The sequence below is a fragment of the Aplysia californica genome, unplaced genomic scaffold (genome assembly GCF_000002075.1).
Source record: "Aplysia californica isolate F4 #8 unplaced genomic scaffold, AplCal3.0 scaffold00015, whole genome shotgun sequence".
Classification (NCBI taxonomy): Eukaryota; Metazoa; Mollusca; class Gastropoda; order Aplysiida; family Aplysiidae; genus Aplysia; species Aplysia californica.
The window spans coordinates 2,335,052-2,358,679 of NW_004797285.1; the positions used below are offsets into that span (position 1 = coordinate 2,335,052).

The 23,628-nt window shown below is 38.9% G+C and overlaps 1 protein-coding gene across 1 annotated transcript; it reads right to left on the minus strand.

The window, feature by feature from the left end:
• Window positions 1-1,405: 1,405 nt before the first annotated feature.
• On the minus strand, window positions 1,406-22,776 carry LOC101847547 (very-long-chain 3-oxoacyl-CoA reductase). Its single transcript, XM_005090318.3, has 9 exons — window positions 22,482-22,776; window positions 12,656-12,702; window positions 12,201-12,276; window positions 11,389-11,558; window positions 10,526-10,570; window positions 9,368-9,484; window positions 8,166-8,231; window positions 7,135-7,284; window positions 1,406-4,106 (listed from the first exon to the last, which is right to left on the minus strand). The coding sequence occupies exons 1-9, from the start codon at window positions 22,654-22,656 to the stop codon at window positions 4,005-4,007; spliced, it is 948 nt and encodes a 315-aa protein (XP_005090375.1). The 5' UTR covers window positions 22,657-22,776; the 3' UTR covers window positions 1,406-4,004.
• Window positions 22,777-23,628: the final 852 nt, after the last annotated feature.

Below are 23,628 nucleotides of genomic sequence, written 5' to 3' on the forward strand. Positions count from 1 at the left end.
GAATCAGACTTACTCTGCTCACCTCTCTAGCTTTAGCAGCACAAAGTCTGCTTCAACTATCAAGGCACCCCAGAAATAGCGGGTCACAAGAGTGCGACAAACATACAAAAGAAGTAGAGGAAAATGACGATAATAAGGATTAGGAAAAAAAAGGCACCAGTTCCCTGTTGTAGTTCAGGCACAGCTATGCATGACATTGTTAGATCAGCCCATTTACAATTCTACTGTGCACTAAAATGAGAAATGTCCCCCCTTTGGGAAAGGCCTAAAGACACTTCAGCCAGTGGCACCGCCCCGGGGAGTGGCACAACTGGTGGGACCACTCAGAACTTTGTCACCTTGAAAGCTGTACATATACACAGAGCCAAATTTAAATATCAAAGCCTATTTGAAACTAACAGAAACCTCAGCTTGCATTTGTGCTGAGGGCATTAATTCTACAACCAGTGACATGGTATCAAGAAAGGGTTACAAAGTATTTGATGGGAAGTCACAGGGTAAATGATAACCCACTAAAGGTTACAGAATATGCAATGAACATTGTTTTAAAAAATGGTGAGTAACAGAACAAATGATGAACAGTTACAAGTTACTAAGCATAAAATGAATAATGAAAACTGCAATCACAGGGAAAAGAATGGACAGTGTAAGCAATAATGGATTGTCACAGGGTTAAAATAACGTAAAGAAAATCCTTGATGTAATACAGGAGAAGAGATGAGAACCAGAAAAAGTAATGATACAGAGGCAGCAGCAATAAGTAATAAATATGAGGGCTCACTTTGGTATGAGGTCATGGCTTCTAAAACACAGTCAAACCTTGTCATACTGCTCCCTCGCTACAGCCCCAACCCTGATGTGCCATACAAAAACATCTCAACAGCACCAACCTCACCATAAGGTCAGTATTGTCAGGGTCATATACAGTTGGACTTGCTCCAACGACCACCTGTGCACGACAATCTCCTGTCTAAATGACCACTTCCAACCTTGTGATTTATTTTTTTTATTTGTTAATAGTAGAGGGTTTTACGGCGCTCGCAACTGCATAAGGTCATATGAGTGCCAAGGGGTGCGTGTCAACCAAGAAGTCTTTACAGGGAATCAGACTTACTCTGCTCACCTCTCTAGCTTCAACAGCACAAGGTCTGCTTCAACTATCAAGGCACCCAGGAAATAGCAGGTCACAAAAGTGTGACAAACATACAAAAGAAGTACAGGAAAATGACAATAGTGAGGATTAGGAAAGAAAAAGCAGCAGTTCCCTGTTGTAGATCAGGCACAGTTATGAGCGTGACATGAATCAGCCCATTTACAATTCTACTTTGCTTGAACGAGAAATGTCCCCCCTTTGGGAATGGCCTAAAGACACTACAGTCAATGGCACTGCCCCGGGGGTATGTGATTTTTTTTCAAAATTATAATAACACTGTCCAAAGAGGACCACCTGACTAAATGACCATTTTTCTCCGCAAAAATGGGCGGTTGTCTTGTACAGGTTGGACTGTTGTACATCGGTCATTTAGGAGCACATTCATAGCGAGCAGACACGATGCTGGTCCTGCTTCACCCAGGACAAAAAAAATAAGACAAAATCAATACTTTTAAAAAAGTAGGAGAAGAAGAGCAAACCACAACCCTCATCCACCCACTCCCACAGAGTTAGCAGTACAAACAGGTTTGACTGAAAATTTTCTATTTTCCGCAACCATATATCTCAACCCTCTTCCAAAAAAATAAGACCAACAGAGATAATCAGCCACTTTCACCACGCACAATCATCGGCAAAGAAAGGCATACACTTTCGCAATGCACAATCACTAACAATGACAAACAGCCATTGCAGGATCCTCAACATAGAAACACAGCAACTTTCAACAACAGTATCACCAAAGAAGAAAGAAAAACATCCACCATCCATATCACAACACAGATCACTAACAAAGAAAAACAGCCATTTTCACAGCCAGGACCCCCGAATAGTAGTCAGACTCGTCCGTGTCGAACATCAAGTTCGGCAAAACAAGCACATGATACACCATACTTCAATATCTGCCATCTACAAAAGAAGACACAGTGCAATCTGCGCACTTGTCATGAACACATGACACAGCACAAATAGTGCCTGCTGAGTTTGTGAAGCCTGGAGCAATCTTCAGTCACATGGATGCACAACTTGTCTGGTCAGGGAGACAGAATGAGTTATCTATGCAGTCATGTCTCGTGGAATAGTCGGCGTCTGACTCAAATAGTGCCCGTCATGTTCAATAGGTGCAGTCTACTTAACTTCTCTCTTTGGAAAAAGAGAGGCACTGATGGAGATCTGGCATTTTGAGTCCTTCTTCTTCTTTTTTTTCCTTTTTATATTTACAAAGTTACATTAACTACCTAAAATGGGAGAAAAATGAACTAATTTTCTAAAAATGTAGTAAAGCATGGAAAGGTGTTCCCAGATACTGGGCGGAACAGCAAACAGTTTTTCTTATTAAAAAACAAAAAAACAAAAAACAATTTGAACAAAATTCCATGTTGATATGTTCAAATGTTACCAAAGACAAACAGTAAAGACAGGCTATGCTACTAGTGTAAACACTGCACACTAACTAACATTCGACTTCGTTCGCTCAGAAGGTCAAATTAATCCAAGACGGTCACACATATCATGACAGGTAATATAATGCGACAGATAAAAAGTTTATTATAAGAAAAAACACACCCACAAGCAATCACATTCATACCACAGAATGACCAACCCCGTTAACAACACCACCTTTACAATGAAAAAATAAATTGAAGATGACATGCAAAAACCATGAAAAAAGAAAGAAACATATAGATATCATTGTTGACCCAAACCTCGGTCACCCCTATAAACTAAAAGTCACAACACTGTAGACCACACTCAAAAGTATCACAGAAGCAAGGCAAATAAATCAGCTTTCAGATGATACCAATAACTCCCCATGCCCCAAAATTGACTAGCGTCTGATTCCACTGCCCCTGACACAAACATTTCTTACTCAACATGTCTCTTTGATTTGTGTGATACAGTATTAACCTAGATCAGAACTGAGTATACATTTTATAACAAAACTACAGGAATAACTTAGTTTTCTTGTTCTTTTTTATCCTGAAAAAATAACAATGCATCATAAAAGATACAATTCTAGGAGGCCACATTCAACACAACAGACAGCAACCTGCAACACACATTCACTTCTTACTCAACAATTCAAATTAAAATCAAGATAAAAAATGGAACATCTTCAGACAATATTATCAACAGGTTTCCGGTATCAATTTACTTCAGAAACATTTGCTGAGGTCAGGAGACTTTTCTCCCTAACCATAGCCCAGTAGTCAGTGGGGATTGTGTTTACTTACAAACTTCTGACCATGGAAGGAAAGGGTGAATCTGCACTCAGGGAAAAGCTTATCCCTCTCAAAGGGCCACCTAGCCTTTGTGTCCACCATATCAATGTCACTCCAATATCTCCCACAGATGCACAGGACAAAAGGCATATCTTGATCTTCAAACATTTATCAACTTGGATCTCCAAAAATGTTCAAATCCATAGCAGGCCGAACCTAAGTAATTTTATTTTTACAGACTACCTTTCATATGTGCTTTTTTTTTTTTCCACAAGAAAAGTACATTTAAAAAACTAAAAAGCAAATCTATCTCACTGTGATAAAAGCGATATTTATTTGTTCAAATTTTTGCCAATTACTAATTACTTTAATTCCTGCTCAATTATCTCTTTACCTTAATTTATTTTCACCACCCTCATTCACTTGTACTTCAAAACACATAAAACGGAGAGACCAAGAGAGGGAGAAAGAGAGAGAGAGAGAGAGAGAGAGAGAGAGAGAGAGAGAGAGAGAGAGAGAGAGAGAGGGGAGGGGGGGGGGGGGGGGGGAGGGAGAGGCAGAGATAGAAATTTGACATTTCCTGTCTTAGAAAACCTAAGGGATTTACGCTGTTCTTATCAATTAATTCTTGTTCATTGGGACTTGGCTGCCGCTTTCTTTTTCAAGGCTTTCTTCCTCGCACCTTGCATCATTGACATCGACATGGATGCAGGCATGAAGCTATGGACGAATCTCTGAAAAGAAAAGAAATAAAAATTTTTTTCAGAATAATTATCATTACAAATGGATCACTCTAACACAGCATACTTCAATAGCTAAAGGATTTAGTAGAGTGTTTGCATTTCAATATACCAATACATGAATACATAAAGATTAATTAAACTAAATCTCTCTCTTTCTACGACCCCCCACCCCCTCCTCCCCGCCTCATTCAGGCTTCTATATTCCTTTATTCACTCTCAGCAAAATCCTATGCACAAAAAAGGTTCATACACAAGCCACTCAATAGGTACAGTCAAACATCGTTGTACCGCGCCTACCTTGGGACGAGCATGAAGTTGGCGATATAGCGGGACTGACAGTACAGTAAGGTTTTCATGTCCTCTGTTACATACGGTTAGAGCCACCTTCCCCATGTCCATAGAACTTGTCTATCAATCACTAGATGAATTAAGCTGTTTCCTCCCTTCCATCTGTCACTTACACTTGAGCGCGAGTCTTCACTAAATGAAAGCTTCATGGGCATTCGCCAGCCTGTTAAGTAACTGGGCTGATATCAGGCGATGCCACATAAATTGCCGGGGGGGGGGGGAAACGGTGAGTTACTTTACTTTAAAGTTCCTCCAGGTGACTTAAAAATTTTATTCAACTTTTTTTCTTTTTATATCCAGTTTTTTCTTTTTATATTGACCAAGGCCTAAAATTATATTTTTTTAATAATGGTACTCTTCTTCTACATTACACATTGTATTGTATTCGCTTGCTTGAAATCTACAAGACAAGGGTGGGGAGGTGAGATGGGTGGGGCAGGAGCTAATCCACGAAACGCACTTGATCTAGACCAAACTCATAGACACTGTGCGTAGACCTGCATGTGAGCCTCAACCAGATTGTCTGAAATTTTTGTGCACACAGCCCCCCCCCCCCCCCCCCCCCAAATCCATTCCCACCATAAGAGCTTTTGTGGGTGTCATAAAACAGCAGCACTTGTAGGTACATGATGGAGGCATTAACCCCCCAAAAATAACCTACAATGGCCCTTCAGAAATGTAAAAAAGCCTACAAAACATAGAATTGGAATGTAAATCCTATATAGTAATCTTGATAAATCTAAATCTAGATCTGTAGAACAAGTGAATGTTGTTGTTGTTGTTGTTGTTGTTGTTGTTATCGATCCAGCAACATCTGGGCTCTCGCCCTTCTGTCCAATGCCATGTAGTGATAAGTGCAGGTTTGCTGCAGTTGCTGTAATGTTCCGTAGAGTGTGTTGTCTGATGTCATTTAGGGCTGTACAGTGGAAAAGGTGATGTTCCACTGTCTCATATGCATAGTCACACAAAGGACACATTGGGGGAAGTTCTGGTTTTATTCTGTTCAAGTGAAAGTTGAGCTGTATATGTTCTGTTCGTAGGCGGAAGATCGTGGTCTGTTTCTTTCTCTGTAGGTGGCTGATATTGTCATTTCGTTTTGTTGTAGTCATATGTTTGAAAACTGCTCTGCCTGTCTTTCCCAAGGCCCATCTGTTCATCCAATCTTGTTTGCCGTTGCTTTTAATGATTTGTTTTGCAGTGTGGTATGAAGTTGGAATGTTGGGTTGTTCCTGTCTAGATCCCCTTTTGGCGAGTGTGTCTGCTCTGTCATTTCCAGGTATGTTTGAGTGTCCGGGAATCCACTGCATCACCAGGTTGACGCCACAGAATGTTATCAGATGATGGGAGCCAAACAGTATATGTGTCAAGTCTTCGTTTAGATGGTGATCATTTTCTATTGCTTGCAAGACTGATAGTGAGTCAGTGAAGATCACTATACTCTGGCTTTTGTTTGGATGAGTGTCAAAAACTGTGCGGAGATGGTATAGTGCTGTTTCAATTGCTATCATTTCTGCGTCGTAGTTGTTGCATTTCTCTCCACAGGCTGCAGAGATCTCATTGGAACTTCCATCTGGGTACTGTATTAGTATTCCATATCCGGCTTTGGTTGTGCCTTTGAATGCTGAGCCGTCTGTATAGACGTGTATCCAGTCATCTGAATAGCTGTCGATTGTTTGGTGTGAAGAAAGCATCAACTTCACTGGGTCTGAAGATTTTGTGCTATTGTCTCTGAGAGAAGTTTTAATGATTGGTTTTTCCATAGAACAAGTGAATAGGAATAGGCCTTGAACGAAATCTGCACCCAAAAACAAACAAGGAGCATAATAATAGCCTACATAGCTATAAAGGGTTTGATACAATAACAACATAGAATTGGAATGTGAATCCTATATAGTAATCTAAATAAATGTAGATCTACATTTAGTAGAACAAGGGAATAGGAATTGGCCTTGAATGGAATCTGCATCCTAACAGAGGGAAGGGACTCAGCTGAGTCTAATAATTTATACACCTGATGAAATGTACTTTTACCAACATTAACATTACAGCACAGCCTATAATAGGGTTTGACACAATAGAACTGGAATATGAATCCTCCATAGAGGTCTACATCTATAGTGATCTAGGGGTATTCTCTTTATACATTAACAAAACCTGGCGGTAAACAGGGCTGGCGGTACAACGGGGGATGGTACAACGCGGATTTACTGTACTATGAACCGACAATCTATATGGACATTCATACAAGCTCTGCCTGACACATTATGTGTGGCATCTAAATCTCTAATAAGAACAATAATTCAAAGACCTGGTCAAAGGAAAATGAAAGGAATGTAGGAGAAAAAAATCTCAATCTCCACTGAGACACAATAATGAGAGCTAGATAGACTTGACCTGAACATTTAAACTTCTTAACCTGTGAACACAAGGCAAATTACAACCAATGGAAGACAAAAGTCAACATGACTTAGGACGAAAAAGAAAGATGAAATAGCAAAGGAGTTCTAAAAAATGGAAAGAGGAGAAAGGTATACCTCAAATTTTATTTAGAAAACAGCACTCAAGGACTGCGTCTACAAGTACTCATTAATGCAATGACATTGTTAACACTGGCTATCAATCTCATGAGGGTGAACCCTAGGAACAACAGGAAGCAACATGAAGCCCTTACCTGCACGTCGTGAGCCCAGTAGCCGGTGGTGTAAGCCTGCACCCCTACTGTCTTCAGCGCGTTCCTGACAAAGGCGTTGGGACTGGGCACCATCAGGGAGGTGCGTCGAAACTTGCTCAGCTTGCTCACCACAAAGTAAGGCGCCACATACTGCAAGGGAGACAAATTCAGTGAAGTACGTTATCAATGCAGCAATAAAAAATTAATGTTCTTAGAAACAAATCAATAAAGCTATATTAGCCTAGGGCCAAAACAGTCCCTCAACAAGTAAAGGTCACAATTTTTGAAAAGGAACTTTCATAATCATTAAATTTTAAAAATTCTAGCTACCAGTTCTATAAATTTCTAAACTCTGGACTTATATTCAATCATCTTAATCCGATGTTTAGTAATGATAGTAATGTGCAGTGAGACAATATTCTACCAGAAACTATTCAGTTTCTTTTGTTCAAATTAAAGAGAATACCATTTACAAGCTAACGCTCATTTTCACAATCAAGACAGAAACAACAGAAGGACAGAGAAGAAATCATCACTTTCGTTCCTCACTGTTGTATGTCAAAATAAGAAGTTTACAGGAGAAGCAAAACAAACTGTTTATTTCACTCTGGACCATATCTTAATACAACATTCTTCTAAATCTGTTACGATTTTAAGAAGAGCAATGGGACAAGGACCAATCGATGCATCTCATCAAGCTCCACAACATACTTGAATTTCATTTTTTTAAAATTTTGACATAATACTATGTTGAATAACAGCGACAAAATAATATGACCTATAAGCCGAGCCCACCAATCACCAGTACGAGAGTATTGAAAACAACAGTCCCATTCAAGACGGCCATGCATTATCGAGGAGAAAAGTGGCTGTTTTAGACAGTATCATTATAATGTTAAAAAAATATGCAAGGGAGGAAGTGGGAAGTGGCTGTTTGAACGGGTGATTTTCTTTCACAAGTGGCCTTTCGAGGAGGTTCGACTGTATTTCTGAATTGTAAAAGGCGAACAACAAAATAAAATGTAACTGACCTGGAAAGTGACTCCCCGTCCAATGTATTCATGGTACAGAGACCTGGTGAACATCTCCACGTAGCCCTGGGAAATCCAGAAAGAAAGATGAGACACAGTCAAACTGAAAAATTTAAAGAGAGGGAGAGAGAGAGAGAAAAAGAAAGAAAGAGATTGAGAGGACAAAAGAGGGAGCCAGAGTTACAGAGCTCATTATTTTGAGGGATTGGCCATTTTGATCCTGTCCTTCAAGGCCAACTCTGGCAGGGTGGGTTACCATATACCAGCTTAGTGCATTTGCAATTTAGTACCGGGTATGTTTATTCAAAACTGGACTGTCAGATAGCGTTATTTCGGGCGAGTCAAACCTAAAGAATTCACTCCAAGCCTGCAAGCCTGCTCATATGAATTCACTCTATCCACATATTAAACTGAACCATCAGTAGAATACATATTACCCAAGCATCAACTTACCAATTGCTAAGACTATTTTGCAACTCATTTTAAACACTGCTCAACATGAGTATCAACTACCAGGAAAAAACAAGGAATAGCATGGTGAAACATGACACAGACAAAATCCAGAAAGCTGAATAATAGTTTACTGTAAATCTGCTGACAACAGCAACATTCTCTCAAGAACAGGCTATAATATATAAATATATATATGCAAACAGATTCCTAGAGACCAATAACCTTGGTTAGTGTGAGATTTACTAGCCACCAGTAGTCGTATCAGTTGAAGAGAATGCCCCTTAAAGAAAGAGCTGGTATCAGAAGCCCTGCAACCTTCAACATTACGCAACATTGAACTCATTATCTCAAGGTTCCCAAGGTCAAATTGATAATATCTAGTACTCAACAACATTATTATATCACTCAATACACAGCAACTGCCACAAAGAAAATACAAGAACTCGACTATCATCTCTCTGTTATATCAAGTATACCTCATTACATAAAATTTGCATTCAATGCACGCTTTTAAATTCTGAATTATGTAACAAAACTGCTGACAGCATCCACTATAGAAAAGTCAAAATTCAGCCATTCAATTCTGTAAACATGAATTACAGCTATCTCAATGACATATGCCATGAATACAAATCCATCTAAAAAAAAAAAAAGAAAAGACAAAAGAAACACGCGGGAAAAGAAGTTTTCAAGTCAAAAGTGGAAAAAACTATGAATATCAGATTTCTTTTAAAACAAACGGAACTGACCTTGGTTCCAGAGTACAGAGCCAGGAGTGGAGCTGGTTTGAACCCGGCACTAGATCCAATGTTGATGACGTAGCCACGTTTCTTGGCCACCATAGCAGGGAGAACAATCTCAGTCATCTACATTGGCGTCAACAGAGACATTATAAGTCAGGACGCCAACAGAGACATCATGAGTCCCATTTCAAATTAGATGAACCAGACACAAGCAGAATTATTAGCTAGATGGATGTTTAATGGTTGTATGTAGGGTGTGTCTTAGACAAAATACAGTGTGTAGTAATAAGTTAATTTCTACTTCATCAGCAAATGGTTCAACTGTTTCAAGCCCAGAAAGCTAAATTTTTCACGAGGGAGAAAAAACTTTCATCACTCTAAGAACTGTACCCACATTGTCTACGTTATCTAGCATTTTTTCAACACTCAAAATTTGAATTTCAACACAATACTTCTTAAGCACATGCAACTATTAACACAGACAAGGGTTAAGACAAAGAAAAATAGAAAAGATTGCATTTATTTATCCTCACGGATGATTAATTTATTGAGATATGAGCATATATGCCCACATTACTGAAAATAACCATGTGGACAACAAACCGTGACCAGTTACAGTGCTCGGACTTAAATTTTGGACTAGCTGTTCAGACGTATTTAGCGCAAAATTTTGAAATTGTTTCTTATAAGTTTCTTAATGTTCTCTTCTGATGAAAAATCAGGAACAAAAAAACAATAAAATCTACTCAGATAATTAAGAACTAAAAGTGAACAAGCAGGTTCAGAACATTTTTTCAAAAACATCCTCCAATCCCTAAAAACACAATCTCATTTTTCCAAATAAGCACAATTAGAAAACGTTCCTTTGAACTACACGACACACAACCCTACAGAAGACAATTGCAAAGAAAAGACACATCAGTGAGACACAGCAGACTCATTACTGGACTTTGAATTTTTTATTTTTAAAAAATTCTTCTGAATAGGTAAATGTCCAAATTTTCTTTATTATGCCAAGACCAAACCTGAACTGTCAATGATCAAGACTGAAGCTGTTATTGACTGGTTGTCGGGTTTTTTCTACCAGCTATGCATTTTATTTATAGAAACCTAACAACAGATGATAAAATACTTGTTATGAGTTCTTATTTTCAGCATCCTTACCATTGCAACAGAAGTGCAGTTCATGTGAATCATCTTCTGTGAAAACTGAAAAAGAAAAAAAACCAAGAGGACTATATTAAAAAAAACAAAAAACTATCTTCTACATAGATTATGTTCAACTTGAATGATCTTCTTTCAACGAGGCTCAACTATCCATTCTTCTTCATATAAAGAACATTTTTTGTCCTTAAACTCAAAAATTGATAACTTGATATGCATTCGCGTTTGAACCATTAACTGATTCCGTCCATTTGGCCTCTGACAGCGGCTCTGGGTATTCCCACTGTCGCTATTTGACCCCTGTGAGTGGCTCGACGAAAACCGAGCCAAATATGAAACGAAAGTGCACTTTTTAACATAGATCCTACTTTTTAAGCTGTTGAAAGGAAGTAGAACTTGTAAACAAGCCTGACCTCAATCTATGAGTGCCAAAATCGATTGAAACCCCGCAAAATTCTTGCCTTGTTGACAAAATGCAGGTACGAAGTAAAGGTAAACATCATGGAGCCTGTTATAACAAAAAGGCCCTTCAGTGAAAAATATTCAATTAAATGTGTGAAATTCTTGCATAAATGTGTGCTAGGGTGGTCCTATAATCTGAGAAAAGAAGAGGAAAAAATCCAACGGGAAGAAAGCAAAGATGATAATCCTGGAATATGACAAATATAAATCTGAGCAATAAACTTCGGCAAGTCATTTCCCTATCACATGAGTTGGACCTTCTGCTGGTCTGCATTCCATTTGCTACGTCTACAACCACAGGTGTAAAACTTCTTCAAAATCATTCAACACAAGTGCTGTAAGATAAATGCAGTGAAAGACAGCTTAACAAAGACTTGACAAATCTAAAATCCGGTACTCACGTCAGCTTCCTCAACCTCTCCAAAGTACTCCGGATATTCATACGAGCAACCAACATTATTCACCAAGACCCCAATGTCAAGGCCGTTCATTTTCAGCTTAATACCGTCGTAGATGTCTTCCCTAGAGAAGTCTGCGGCAATAACTTTCGTTTCTACTTTATATTTACTCTCTGGGGAAAACACAAGGACAGAACTTTTAAGCCACAAAAAAAAAATCCTCAACGTCATCAGTAACACCATCACAAGATTTATCATCAGCATTGAGATATCGTACATTTATATTAGTCTCTTCTGATCAGTCTACAGGAAGGTTTCAGTAATTATTCAAAACTGACCTCTGGAAGAAAATTCTTACCTTCATTAGCTGTTTAAGTGCAACACAATGTCATGACATATGACAAAAGCAATGACAACAATACAAACATATGCCACTAAAAAGTTTTTTGTTTTTGTTTTTTAAAATAAATTTTCAACTCAACACAAGCAGCATGACAGGAAAAGGAAAAACTAAAATACTGAACTAATGAAAAAAAAAGAAAAAAAAAAAAAATTCTTAACAGATAATAAATGTACCAGTGCTAATACAACATAAAATATATTTCCTGAAAAGTCTTTCACATAACTGCAAACAATATCACTTGATCTCAACAACATATTAAGTGAACAAATTTTAGCAATTACTCTTCAATGCGAGCATCACAAACTCGTAGGAACAGTCTCCCAGTTGATAAAAAAACAAGTAAAACGAATTCAAAGCGTTTATGAGCAAATCCTGGAATAAATTTAGAAAACCTGCCATGAAAACCACATACCAACTTCTTTGGCCATGTCCTCCAATTTGGACAGTGTCCTACTGATGAGGACAACATTGAGGCCCTTCGCTGCCAACTGTAAAATAAAAATAAATACACTCATAAATATATATATATATAAATATATATAAATATATACAGACATCATTCAAGACATAAGGAAAGCACTAACAAACTGTCAAGTCATTTATAAATAGAATTTTTTTTTTCTCGTGTTAATATGTCTCCCACACACCCCGGCCCATCAATAAAAAGTCATGTTAATTAAACAAACATACCTTGAGGTTCTAGCAAAAAATCTAGACCCTCAGCTCCTGTCTTTAGACTTCTGACCCAAGACAGTCTACAGATCTACAGAAAGCTAACAAGTAAGACACAACAATTGAACGGCCCCATTTAAAAAAAACTCAACATCTGGTAGAGTTGAATAATTATTCTAAATAAAACGCACAAACCTGTTCAGCGTACGCCTTGCCAATCCCATCTGTACAGCCAGTGATAACTGAAAATAGAAAGAAAAAAAGGAGATAAAATAAAGCTTAAATACAGTCTAGCAGGCACATAGCGAAACATGCACATTATATAGTGAACAGATTATCAGGTCCGTAATTTTTTTAACAATACACGATGTATATCATTTGTACTAAAACATGTACACAGCAAAACTCATACACATCATTTCTTGATGAATCAAATAATTTTTAGGTGCCAATATTTTCATGGTAAGGAAGGAGGTAAGAACATTCCTCCTGTGTCACGACGTGGTGGAATCAAGCGCTCACTAATTTTTGGGCATGTGTGAAGTTATTAGCATCATCTAAAAGCTTATTCATTTGCTTTTCTTTTAATATAAAAAAAATCCCATCTATCTTGAACAGGAGTCAAGATATTTGCGATTGAAGGAGGTGAGGTCACCTGTTTCAATGGTGAAATAAGTGAGAAATGGGCCGCCAAAGTTTGGTAACTCCAATAGCTAAAAGACCTTGAAAACTGTAAAAAGACATATTTTGTAATCCATATTTCTCAGTAAACTGTACACAGAAATGGGTTTTTACATGGACATACAAAGGGTTGAGCGCAAAAATGCCTGTTTCTCAGATTTCGTTATTTTGACGAGCACCTGATTTCATCACAATGCCTCACATATTAATATTGTTATATCGTCCCTGTCGCAAGCAGCCCCTGAGTTAAGTTTCGAGAATTTTCTATTTTTTCATCCTCCCAACATCAACGCCAACTTGATCAAAGTCATAGAAAAGCTATACAGCAAAGCTACGAGCACAGTCTTCTTCAGCAACATTGGGGAATTGTTCCGAACAACAGTGGGAGTACGCCAAGGGTGTCTGCTCTCACCCACTCTTTTCAACATTTTCTTGGAGAGAATCATGACAGATACACTTGAAGATCACGAAGGAACAATCAGTACAGGGGGCAGAACGATTTTATAACTTACGTTTTGCAGACGACATAGGCGCCTTGCGGGACAAGAGCAAGAACTAGTCAGCTTAGTAAACTGTCATGAAAAGACCTCCACAGCCTACAGCATGGAAATCAGTGCTGAGAAGACCAAACTGATGTCTACCAACATTAAAAACATCACAGTGGCCATTCGAGTCAACAACCAGAGGCTTGAAACTGTATGCAGCTTCAAATCTCTCTCTCTCTCTCTTGTCCTTTTTAACTCCCAGTGGAGCACAGGCCATCAACAACATTACTCCAGCGAAGCCTGTCCTGAGCATCCTTTTCTATCTGTTTCCATATGTCCCCGCTTTTTCAATTTCGGCTTGTACCGCTCGCCTCCATGTCATCTTTGGTCTTCCCTTCTTACGCTTTCCTTGTGGGTTCCACGTTAAAGCCTGCCTAATGATGCTTGTCGGGGGTCTCCTCAGAGTGTGTCCAATCCATTTCTTCACCTGAATATCTTCCTTTACTGGCCTTTGGCTTGTTCTCTCCCACAGTAGAGCATTAGTGACTCGATCGTACCACTTGATCCCCACTATCCTTCGTAGGCATCCATTTACGAAGCTCTGCAGTTTCTTTGCTGCTGATGCTGTGAGCCTCCATGTCTCTGAACCATACAGTAGAAGTCTTCACGTTTGTTTTGAAGATCCTCAGCTTGGTGTTCAATCCCAGTTCCATAGACATCCATATATTCCTGAGAATGATGAATGCTGATCTTGCCTTTTGGATTCTGACCTTGATGTCTTCGTCTGTTCCCCCTGCCTTGTTGATGACACTTCCTAGGTAGGTGAATGATTCAACATCCGCCAATGGTGCCCCTTGCAGTGTGATAGGAACGTCGGCTGCATTCATTCGTAGAACTTTCGTTTTATCCGTTGAATATGGAGTCCAACACTACGGGAGAAGGTCCTGAGGCGATCTGTTTTCTGTTGCATCTGGGCTTAACCGTGGGAAAGACAGCTTCAAATACCTGGGTGTAATAGTGACAGACGAAGGATCAAAACCAGAAATAATCTCCACAATAGCGCAAACTTCAGCAGCAATGACCAAGTTGAAAACCATCTTGAACGACAAAAATATCACCATCAGATCAAAGATCAGACTGAAGCGTTCCCTGGTCATGTCAGTATTTTTGTGTATATAATGCATGTGAAACCTGAACCTTGAATGCAGACCTTGAGAGAAGGATCACAGCAGTAGAGATGAGATGCTTCCGAAAAATCCTTCGTATCTCATACAAAGATCACACCACAAATGATGGAAGTCAAACAACGAATCAAAAATAAAATCAGGCCATATGCTGACCTTCTCACTCTGGTCAGGAAATGCAAACTGCAATGGTATGTACACATCACCCGTTCATCCGGCCACATCTTCAAAAGCGCCCTGACGGACATCCAGTCTACGGGATAGGTGAAGGTGAAGAAGACATCCTCCCAAAGCTCTATTCAAAGGTGCACCTTTCAATTCACCAAAAAGCAGTTTGTAACTTTAATACTGAGGTCAAGGCATACAATTTTCTTGCTTTTCATGATTCCTGATAGGAACAACACAACAAACACTAGGTTTTTGTCTCTGGGGTAAAGAGTAACTGAACAGACTGAAGTGGATTGCTTGCAACATCGTGGATAAATAATTAACTGTTTGGTTTTAAAAACAATTATATGTATAAGAGCCTTTGTCAATAGGTGGGGGTTTCTTCATATAATTATATATATACCTTACAAAATCCTTTCCTATTCTTGGTTATTCCAATAAAAAATAATGCTACAGCTTTGAAATTTGCATGTTGCGCTTTTAATAGGACGTTTCAGCTATAGGAGCAGAGAAATAGCAGTCGGGCTATCAGAAGAAATCTTACAAATATTTTTAGTTCTGAAATCGATGTATTTTTAGAATGCAAAACGTGACACATCGAGTTCGTACTTTTTCTGTTGTCAAGTTCATCAATGAAATAATTGCTGAGAAACTCGTACTTCCACATGTTCACTACTATAACTACATTATTTGGGGTTCTATATCAGGAATAATGATATCCTGTAGCTGCATTTTCTTTGTGAGCCTTCTAGATTTTAATTTTGAGCGTAACTTGTGTAGTCATTGCGCAAGGCAACTTCGATTCCCCATGACTTAGTTTCTATTGGCCATTTTGGGGCCCTGGAACGAGCATAGTATTGTTCAAGGTTTACTCCCTGCCCTGACTGATTCTGAGGATGTGACCGAGCGTAATTTTGCAGTAAACATAAATCCCACTAAGCCTCGTGCTCTGTCATCATTTGTTATGCTTGAAAGAACCAATCAGAAAACGAGAAATAATACAGGTGAAGGAATGTGCATTATTCCTGTCGATCCATTCAAAGCGTAATATTGTGAGATGCATCAAATCTTAATATGTAATGTTTAAAAAAAGCTGTTTATGTCCGAAAAAAAGTTTTCCTCCATTTAATTACATTTAAACCAAGTAATGATTAACATCGCATTGAGTTCCAATGGTCAAGTAGTGGTAGATCTAGATGCGACCATACGTGCTTGGCTAGATGTCAACAAGAAGGGAAAATATGATGTAAATTGACATTCCAAAATGACGACAAACATTTATCCGTTATGTGTCATCATGGTTATGTTCGAAAGATATTTGGTATTTTGCATAAAGTCATAGTAAAATGAGAATTAAATGGTATTTTTTCACCATTATCATGCATTATGAGTTAAACTGAATCTCCTGAATCTTTGTTTGCCAAAATTTTAAAAAAATTAATTAAAATATGAAAATGGAAAGTTTTTCCTTTCTTTCGGACATAACTATGATGACACAAATGCCAAAACAAAGACATTCAGTTCTGGGCCTACCCCTGCCTCGTTTGCCTTCAATTTTGCTAGTGAGATGAAGATGTTCAAGACCTTTATCTATTCAGGTGTCCCAAAAACTGCATTTGTCGTTTCCTGAAAGTCTTTAACAGTGAACGTCCCATGTGGGCTTCATCAAGAACTGCCTCATTTGATTTCTTTTCCTTCCACAATATTCTCAGCACTAGCAGTCTCCTAAGAAACCATATTTTTGCAGCTTCTATATTTTATTTTCACTGTCTTTAGTGATAGTCCAGCATTCCGTCAGTTCACACCTCGATGTGATCCCGTCTGGGGCAAATATTGTACTGTTTCAATTATTCACCGAGTTTTAAAACACTTATGTTATAATGTGATCACATATTTGCTAAAGTGGCTGATCTTTGACTTGACTTTTGTTTAGAGAGTAAAATTTCTGTTTTCTTTCAGCAGGATCTTAAGCGACCGGGATTGTAAATGGTGGGATCTTAGGCGGAGACAACTGTACCTTTAAAAAACTGAGGTATTGCTACACCTGGTCCCGTTACACCATGTCAGGCATGTGCATGTTTGCAATGATTTATAATTTAATAATTATTTAACATGTTCAATCAAAACTGACTTCCCAAGATGGTGCTTGCAATTCATTATATACAGTAATTCGATTACAGTTAGGGAGGAATTCTGTAACGAGCAACCACTATACAAAAGAGTAAAAATAAGGGTTTAAAAGTTACAGTTATAGTTAGGGGTATAGGTAGGGTATGGGGAAGGGGTAAGGTCAGGGTGGTTAAGAGGGGTCAGGGTGAGGTCTTTTCTTCAATTATTGTTTTTGTTGGGGTGGTCACTTGTTATCATGGAAGTCCATCCTTCGATCGGTAAGAAGACAAAATAGTGCCACAAAATACAGTACTGGCCACAGTCACAGTGAGCACAAAGTAGTGGTGAGCGCAAATCGATACCAGTAAAGTACTCAATATTTATCAAGAATAACCCCCTTAGTAAGTATTTTCGTCACTTAGTCATTGTTGACTCAAATCGATACTCAAGTCTTAGCATGTTGGGGTTTTCAAAACAAACTTTTTTAAAACTAAAAAGCATTGGAAAGGCTGCTGACCCAAAAACTATTGTTCAGGGTATTCTAAGACATGCAACTCATTTAGATGGTGAAAGTTGGGGGAGGGGGTTCCAAGAGTTTATGAATGCAGTCGATCCCCCAAAATTCAGAAGGCAACTTTTGGGGTTCAGCTAAAAATTCTTTCTAAAAGAAGAAAAAAAATGAAACCGTGCCCCCTCTTAAAAAAAACATGGGAAGGAGTTCCGCAGAAGGCGGGCAGACCACCAACACACAAAAGAGGGGATAGTTAGAGCAGTGTACACCCTAAGGCCAGCTTCTATTCGGACTCGAGTTCGATTAGATTTCTATTTGGACTCGAGTTCGATTAGATTTCTATTTGGACTCGAGTTTGATTAGATTTCTATTTGGACTCGAGTCCGAATATGGGTTTTATCTATTCCTACTCTAGTCTGGAAAAAAAAATGTTTTATTTAGGAATCTGCTTCAAGTGAGTGTGAGTGTAAGGAGGTCACATATGTTGTCAGGGGATTTTACGTAAAACCAGAAACTAGAACAAGAATTACCTACTAGGACTACTGTGTAATTGAGTCAAAAGTCAAAAGACTAACACTCTCATGATTGCCCTAAAGCAGTGTCTAAGTACACAGTAACCGACAACTCAGGGTCTTTCCACCACCACTACAGCATCATCATTTCTTCCACAACCATTTGTCTTTCCACATATGTTTAATTTCACTTTGTCGTTGTGTTATAGTTTTTCTGTAACTGATTATTTTTTTAATCCAGGGTCCCCACCAAATCTTGGAAATTTTTTTCAAGACCCCAATTCGAGGGAAAAATAAGACCACTGCTCGTCAAAAATGATCCTCAAAAAAGCCCATCAAGAAATAATAAAAAGTCAAAAAGTCTTTAAATGAATGCAAATTACATTTTGTAGTATAGTCTTCAAACAATAGATAATTATAATACTGGGTGACACTGCAAACCTAACTTCTCAATTTTTTTTCCGGGGGGGGGCCTCATCCATTTTCCAGGGGCATGTTACATAACAATGACAGCGCGTGCTCCATTTAGATCTTTCTATAATATAATACTCTATGTTTGTGAATACACACAACACACAAAATGTAGGTACATTATATCCAGCCAACAACATGATGTCAGTGTGGCACTGGGATCGTCAACATCTAGTGTGACTTTGGTACTTCAGTCTGTTCTTTATTTATATTTTCCCCTCATCAAATTAGCCTAAATAAACTATATTAAAAGTTAATCTTGTTTTGAGCCTGAGAGAAGACCATGAACCAGAATATCTACTGTCAATAATCAGTCTGGGTGTCATGATTCATATAATCAGAGGGAAGACGAAAACTACAAGTGAAACTCAAAGTAGACGTATTAGTATTAGTAAAATTAACATAACTTGAATGGCTCAAGTAGGCCTATTCAGCGTGAGAGGTGGGTAAGAACAGAGGGAGGGCAAGATCCAGTGACAATGAAAATCTGCCAATCTTTAACAGAAAGCTAAAATATATTCAATATAAATTACTATCACCCAATCCAATGAAACCCGAACACTTCAGTTCAATAACGATGATGGATCCCGATTCCACACAAGGCCACTAACACGTGCGTTGCAGAGAGCTCTTACAGTAGTCATCAAAATTCTAATTTATATTAGAAATTTGCTTCCAAGTTCAGTGTTTGTCCTCTAGCATTGCATTCAGCCCCCCCCCCACACTTCCCGAAGTGTGATCTTTTTAAATAAAATAATAAATACCCCCCCCCCTCCCCCATTCCGGATTTCTATACTTCACAGCGCTCAGACCACCAGTATTCACACGATGCCTTATCATGAAATGCGAACGCGCCTGACAAGCCTGACAAAAAGTTGTATGTAACTTTCTTTTCTTTTTTTTTTCACAAGCGACAAATATTGATTCATTTTCAAGGTGACACAGCGTTTGTAATAACTGTAATGCACAACCTGCAAGATACAAATGTTGCGTTATCTATCAGACTATTACCAGAAAATTTCTGGGTGGTAACGAAAGCGAAAGTAGATCTTGATTCTTCCTGATCGAACCTCTGTGTTAGTAATTTAGACTTCCGCCTGCCCCCATAGCGGAAAGTCATGTTTCCTCTTCATGATTCATCAACCATACTGTCTACATGATAGCTACACTACTAATACTAAATTAGTACACAGGCCCTATCCTCTCCCGCCTTCCCGACCCATCACAAAATTCCAGACTTTTTCCTAATTTCCCGACCTGGTGGGTACCCTGTTAATCACACGACACAAAATCGACAGCCTTGGCCTCTTCCCTGAGCAAGCCGAGAGTGCGAGATCACTACATCCAATCTCATTGGTCGACATAATTAACTTTGCCCCCAGCAAGGTCAACTAAACTTCGTTGTTCTGTTACTAATGATGCAGGCAGGGCCAGTTTAGAGATAGATCTAGTAACTGGATATAATTAAATCTCACGTCTCGATTGTTATCATTATTTATCAAAAAAATTTTTCATAAAAGCTGGCAATATCTGAACAAGGGTCGGAAGTCAGAACGGACATCATGCCGGACTCAATTCAGAGTCCAAATATATAATCTTGGCCGGATGTATTTCTCTGAACGCTCGGGAAAATAAACTTGAACTCTATTTCTCAGAACGGTCTCCGTTCTCTGGATTTTTTGGTTATTTGCGAACGGAGTGGCCCACGCGCGTGTGTGTTTAAGTGTACGTGCGGATGTGTTTGAATGTGTATGTGTGTGTGTGCGTGCAAGGCGTGAACGGGGGGGTGCGAGGAAGTCATGGAGTTTTGCAACGCTTGTGTGATCACATTCACGAGAGTGGCTGATCTTTTACGCGACGGGCCATTCTTTGAATTCAACTTTTAACTCTTGGTTGATCAGCTGTGCCTGCCCGGATGTTTGTTCCGTAAAATATAATCAGAAATGCCGGCACTTACTCTTTCATTTTATAAGCTTCAAAAAAGTACCCAAAATGTACTTTAAAAATACTCAAAAGTACTTTTGTAAAAAGTATCAGAGTAAAGTAAAAGTACAGGTTCTCAAAATGTACCGGAGTACAATAAAAGTACCGAAAATAGAAACGTAAGTACAAGTACCGAAATACTCCGTTACAACCAGTTCTGGTCCTAACTACACTACTCAAGACTACTGATCTATTTGAGAATGATTTGCTTTCAAGAGCACTGGCCCCCTACGGGACCTGAGTTACCTGGGTCAACAGTTTCTAGATGGCCACCTCTATTCTCACCCGGTGGGCGTTCACCGTTATAGCCTAGGCCAACCAGTGAAGCGTTCACCCTGAACCACAGAATTCTACACTGTGAAAACAGAATTATAGAATTCTGTGCTGTGAACAAACGTTCTAGATCTATTACAACTGTAAGTGTTAGCCTAAAAGCGAGCAATTTTGTCTGTGGGCAGTGGAGAGAGAGAAACAGAGAGAGAGTCAGAGGAGTAGCACGAGAACTTCCGGGAAAACAAAATGGCGACCTGCGTAGTTCGGCTCAATTCGGAAAGTTAAATAGCCGTAGCACCTTTGCAGACAACCAAACTAATTTAATTTTCTTGTTTAAAATGATTTTTTAACTTTGTTTTGGTCAATTTGATCGTCCACACCGATAGACAGTATTCAGAAAGAGACAGAGAGAGAGCTAGAGAGAGAGAGAGAGTATAAATTCTTTTCGCACCCCTGGTGAGAATAGCCACTTCCTTCTAGATTTGTTATAAGGAAGTGGCTATTCTCATCCGGGGTGAGAATAGAAAAACGATCTACCTCTCACCCCGGGTGAGACTTGCCAGCGTAGGCTATTCTCACCCGGTGCAAAACAAGACCTGCTTTTCCTCATTTTGGAATACTGTCTATCACACCAATCAAATTGATAAAAGTCAAGAAAAAATTACGTATATTATAGCACAAAAGTAAGCTAATTTGATCGTCTTCAAAGATGCTAATGGCTATTTCACTGTTCAAATCGAGCCGAACTACGCGGGTCGCCATTTTGTTTTGCCCGGAAGTTCTCGCAAGATCTACTCCTCCCCTCTCTCTCTCTCTCTCTTTCTGAATACTGTCTATCGGTGTGGACGATCAAATTGACCAAAACAAAGTTAAAAAATGATCTGTTAAAACACAAAAGTAAATTAATTTGGTTGTCTACAAAGATGCTACGGCTATTTAACTTTTCGAATCGAGCCGAACTACACGGGTCGCCATTTTGTTTTGACCGGAAGTTCTCGCGCTACTCCTCTCTCTCTCTTTCTCTCTCTCTCCCTCCACTGCCCACAGACAAAATAGTACGCTTTTAGTAGGCTACAGTTGTAATGGAACGTTTGTTCACGGCACAGAATTCTACAATTTTTCTGTTATCACAGTGTAGAATTCTGTGATTTAAGGTGAACGCAAAATTTGTTGGCCTAGATCTAGGCTATAACGGTGAACGCGCACCGGGTGAGAATAGCCAAAAGACTTGCCTGCACTATTCTCATCTCGGGTGAGAATAAAGGTGGCCTTGTTATAACAACACACTCTTGTGTTTAGTGCACTGACTGAAAGATCAGTAGTTCAAGAGATCTAAAAATCTAGAATCTAGATAGATCTAGAAACAAGATCTAAGTCCAGGATAGGACTTGAAGAGAAGTTCGAGGATCTGCCCTTTGACCTCTTCTGCTGGGTCTGACTGTTCTATGCTTCTTCTTCTTCTCTCCAAGAACTGCACTGAACTATAAGCCTTCAAAGCTTACTTCTTTCATGTGAAAATGGTTATAAAGTTTTACAAACGGGTAAATGCTAGATCTAGATTTAGATCTTACTCGTTTTACGTGGTGTGTACAGGCAGAGGGTAAAAGTAGCGGAGGGTTAAGGGTGTATGGTTGCTGTCCTTACCTGCCCATGACCCGGCATTCTTCAAATTGGCCGGTAATCCTAGTGTGCTAGCCAGAAAATGTGTTGTTATAAATCGAAAGAGGCTGATTGCAACTTTAAAAGCAACAAACACGGTCACTCCCGCTCCAATGACGCTAAAAAGGTCCACAGAATCGCCAAGATATTGTCTAATCATGGTGGCTGATGTGAGGAATTATCGATAAAGTAATCAAGAAAATGACAGGTTGGTTGGTCGGTGGACCCTGTGATGGAACGATCAGGCTTTGTCACGTGATTCGGAAGTCCAATGCTGTTTCTATGTGTATAAACAGAGAAGAGCGGTACTAGATCTAAAACACAGACTTCGCCTGCCACGTCTTCTTTACGAATGTAACTTTCTTACTTCCAGTCATAGTGACAGTTCGATTGTGACAACAAATCTGAATTAATTGAACACGGAATGTTCATCTGTTTTGCGATATGACTGGTTTGGAGGAGGGAAGGGGCGGTCGGTAATAGATGTTAGTGGCGTTTTTCTTCTAATTGATTGGATTACACTGAATGTTCATAATAATTATACATATGTATAATAATAATACTAATAAAATCGATCGCTTGAGTTATCGGTCATGATAGGTGTCATTATAAATAATAGTATTATTATCATTTCTATTATTTAAAAAATCAAAAGTCACCGTTAGTACTCTGTCTTGTGAACCTTGAGTGGGGGGTGATAACGTAGTTAAGCTTTATGAAAGCGTTCAGTCACGATATCAGTCGGCCTACTGTAATTCTGTTTGTGTGAATGAAACTCTAAAACTTATGGCCGTTAAGTAAGGAACAAAATGGGTGGAGAACCATGAAAACCTTATAAACACCTCAAACTAAATAATATTATCAACTGTGGGATTCGAACCATGGTCATCCGTCCCAAACTTGAAATTCCACGCCCACAGAAGATGGAGGAAAAGACATAATTAATAGTCCAACCGTTGGGTCTTCCTTTTGAACTTCTGAAACGATATTATAATTAGTTAGGTTTTCTAACTAATTTTTTCTAAGAAGAAATTTTGGATTGTCCAGCTTAAAAAATAAATTAATAATGTGAGTGTGAGTGTACGTGTGCGTTTGCGTGTGTGTGTGTGTGTGTGTGTGTGTGTGTGTGTGC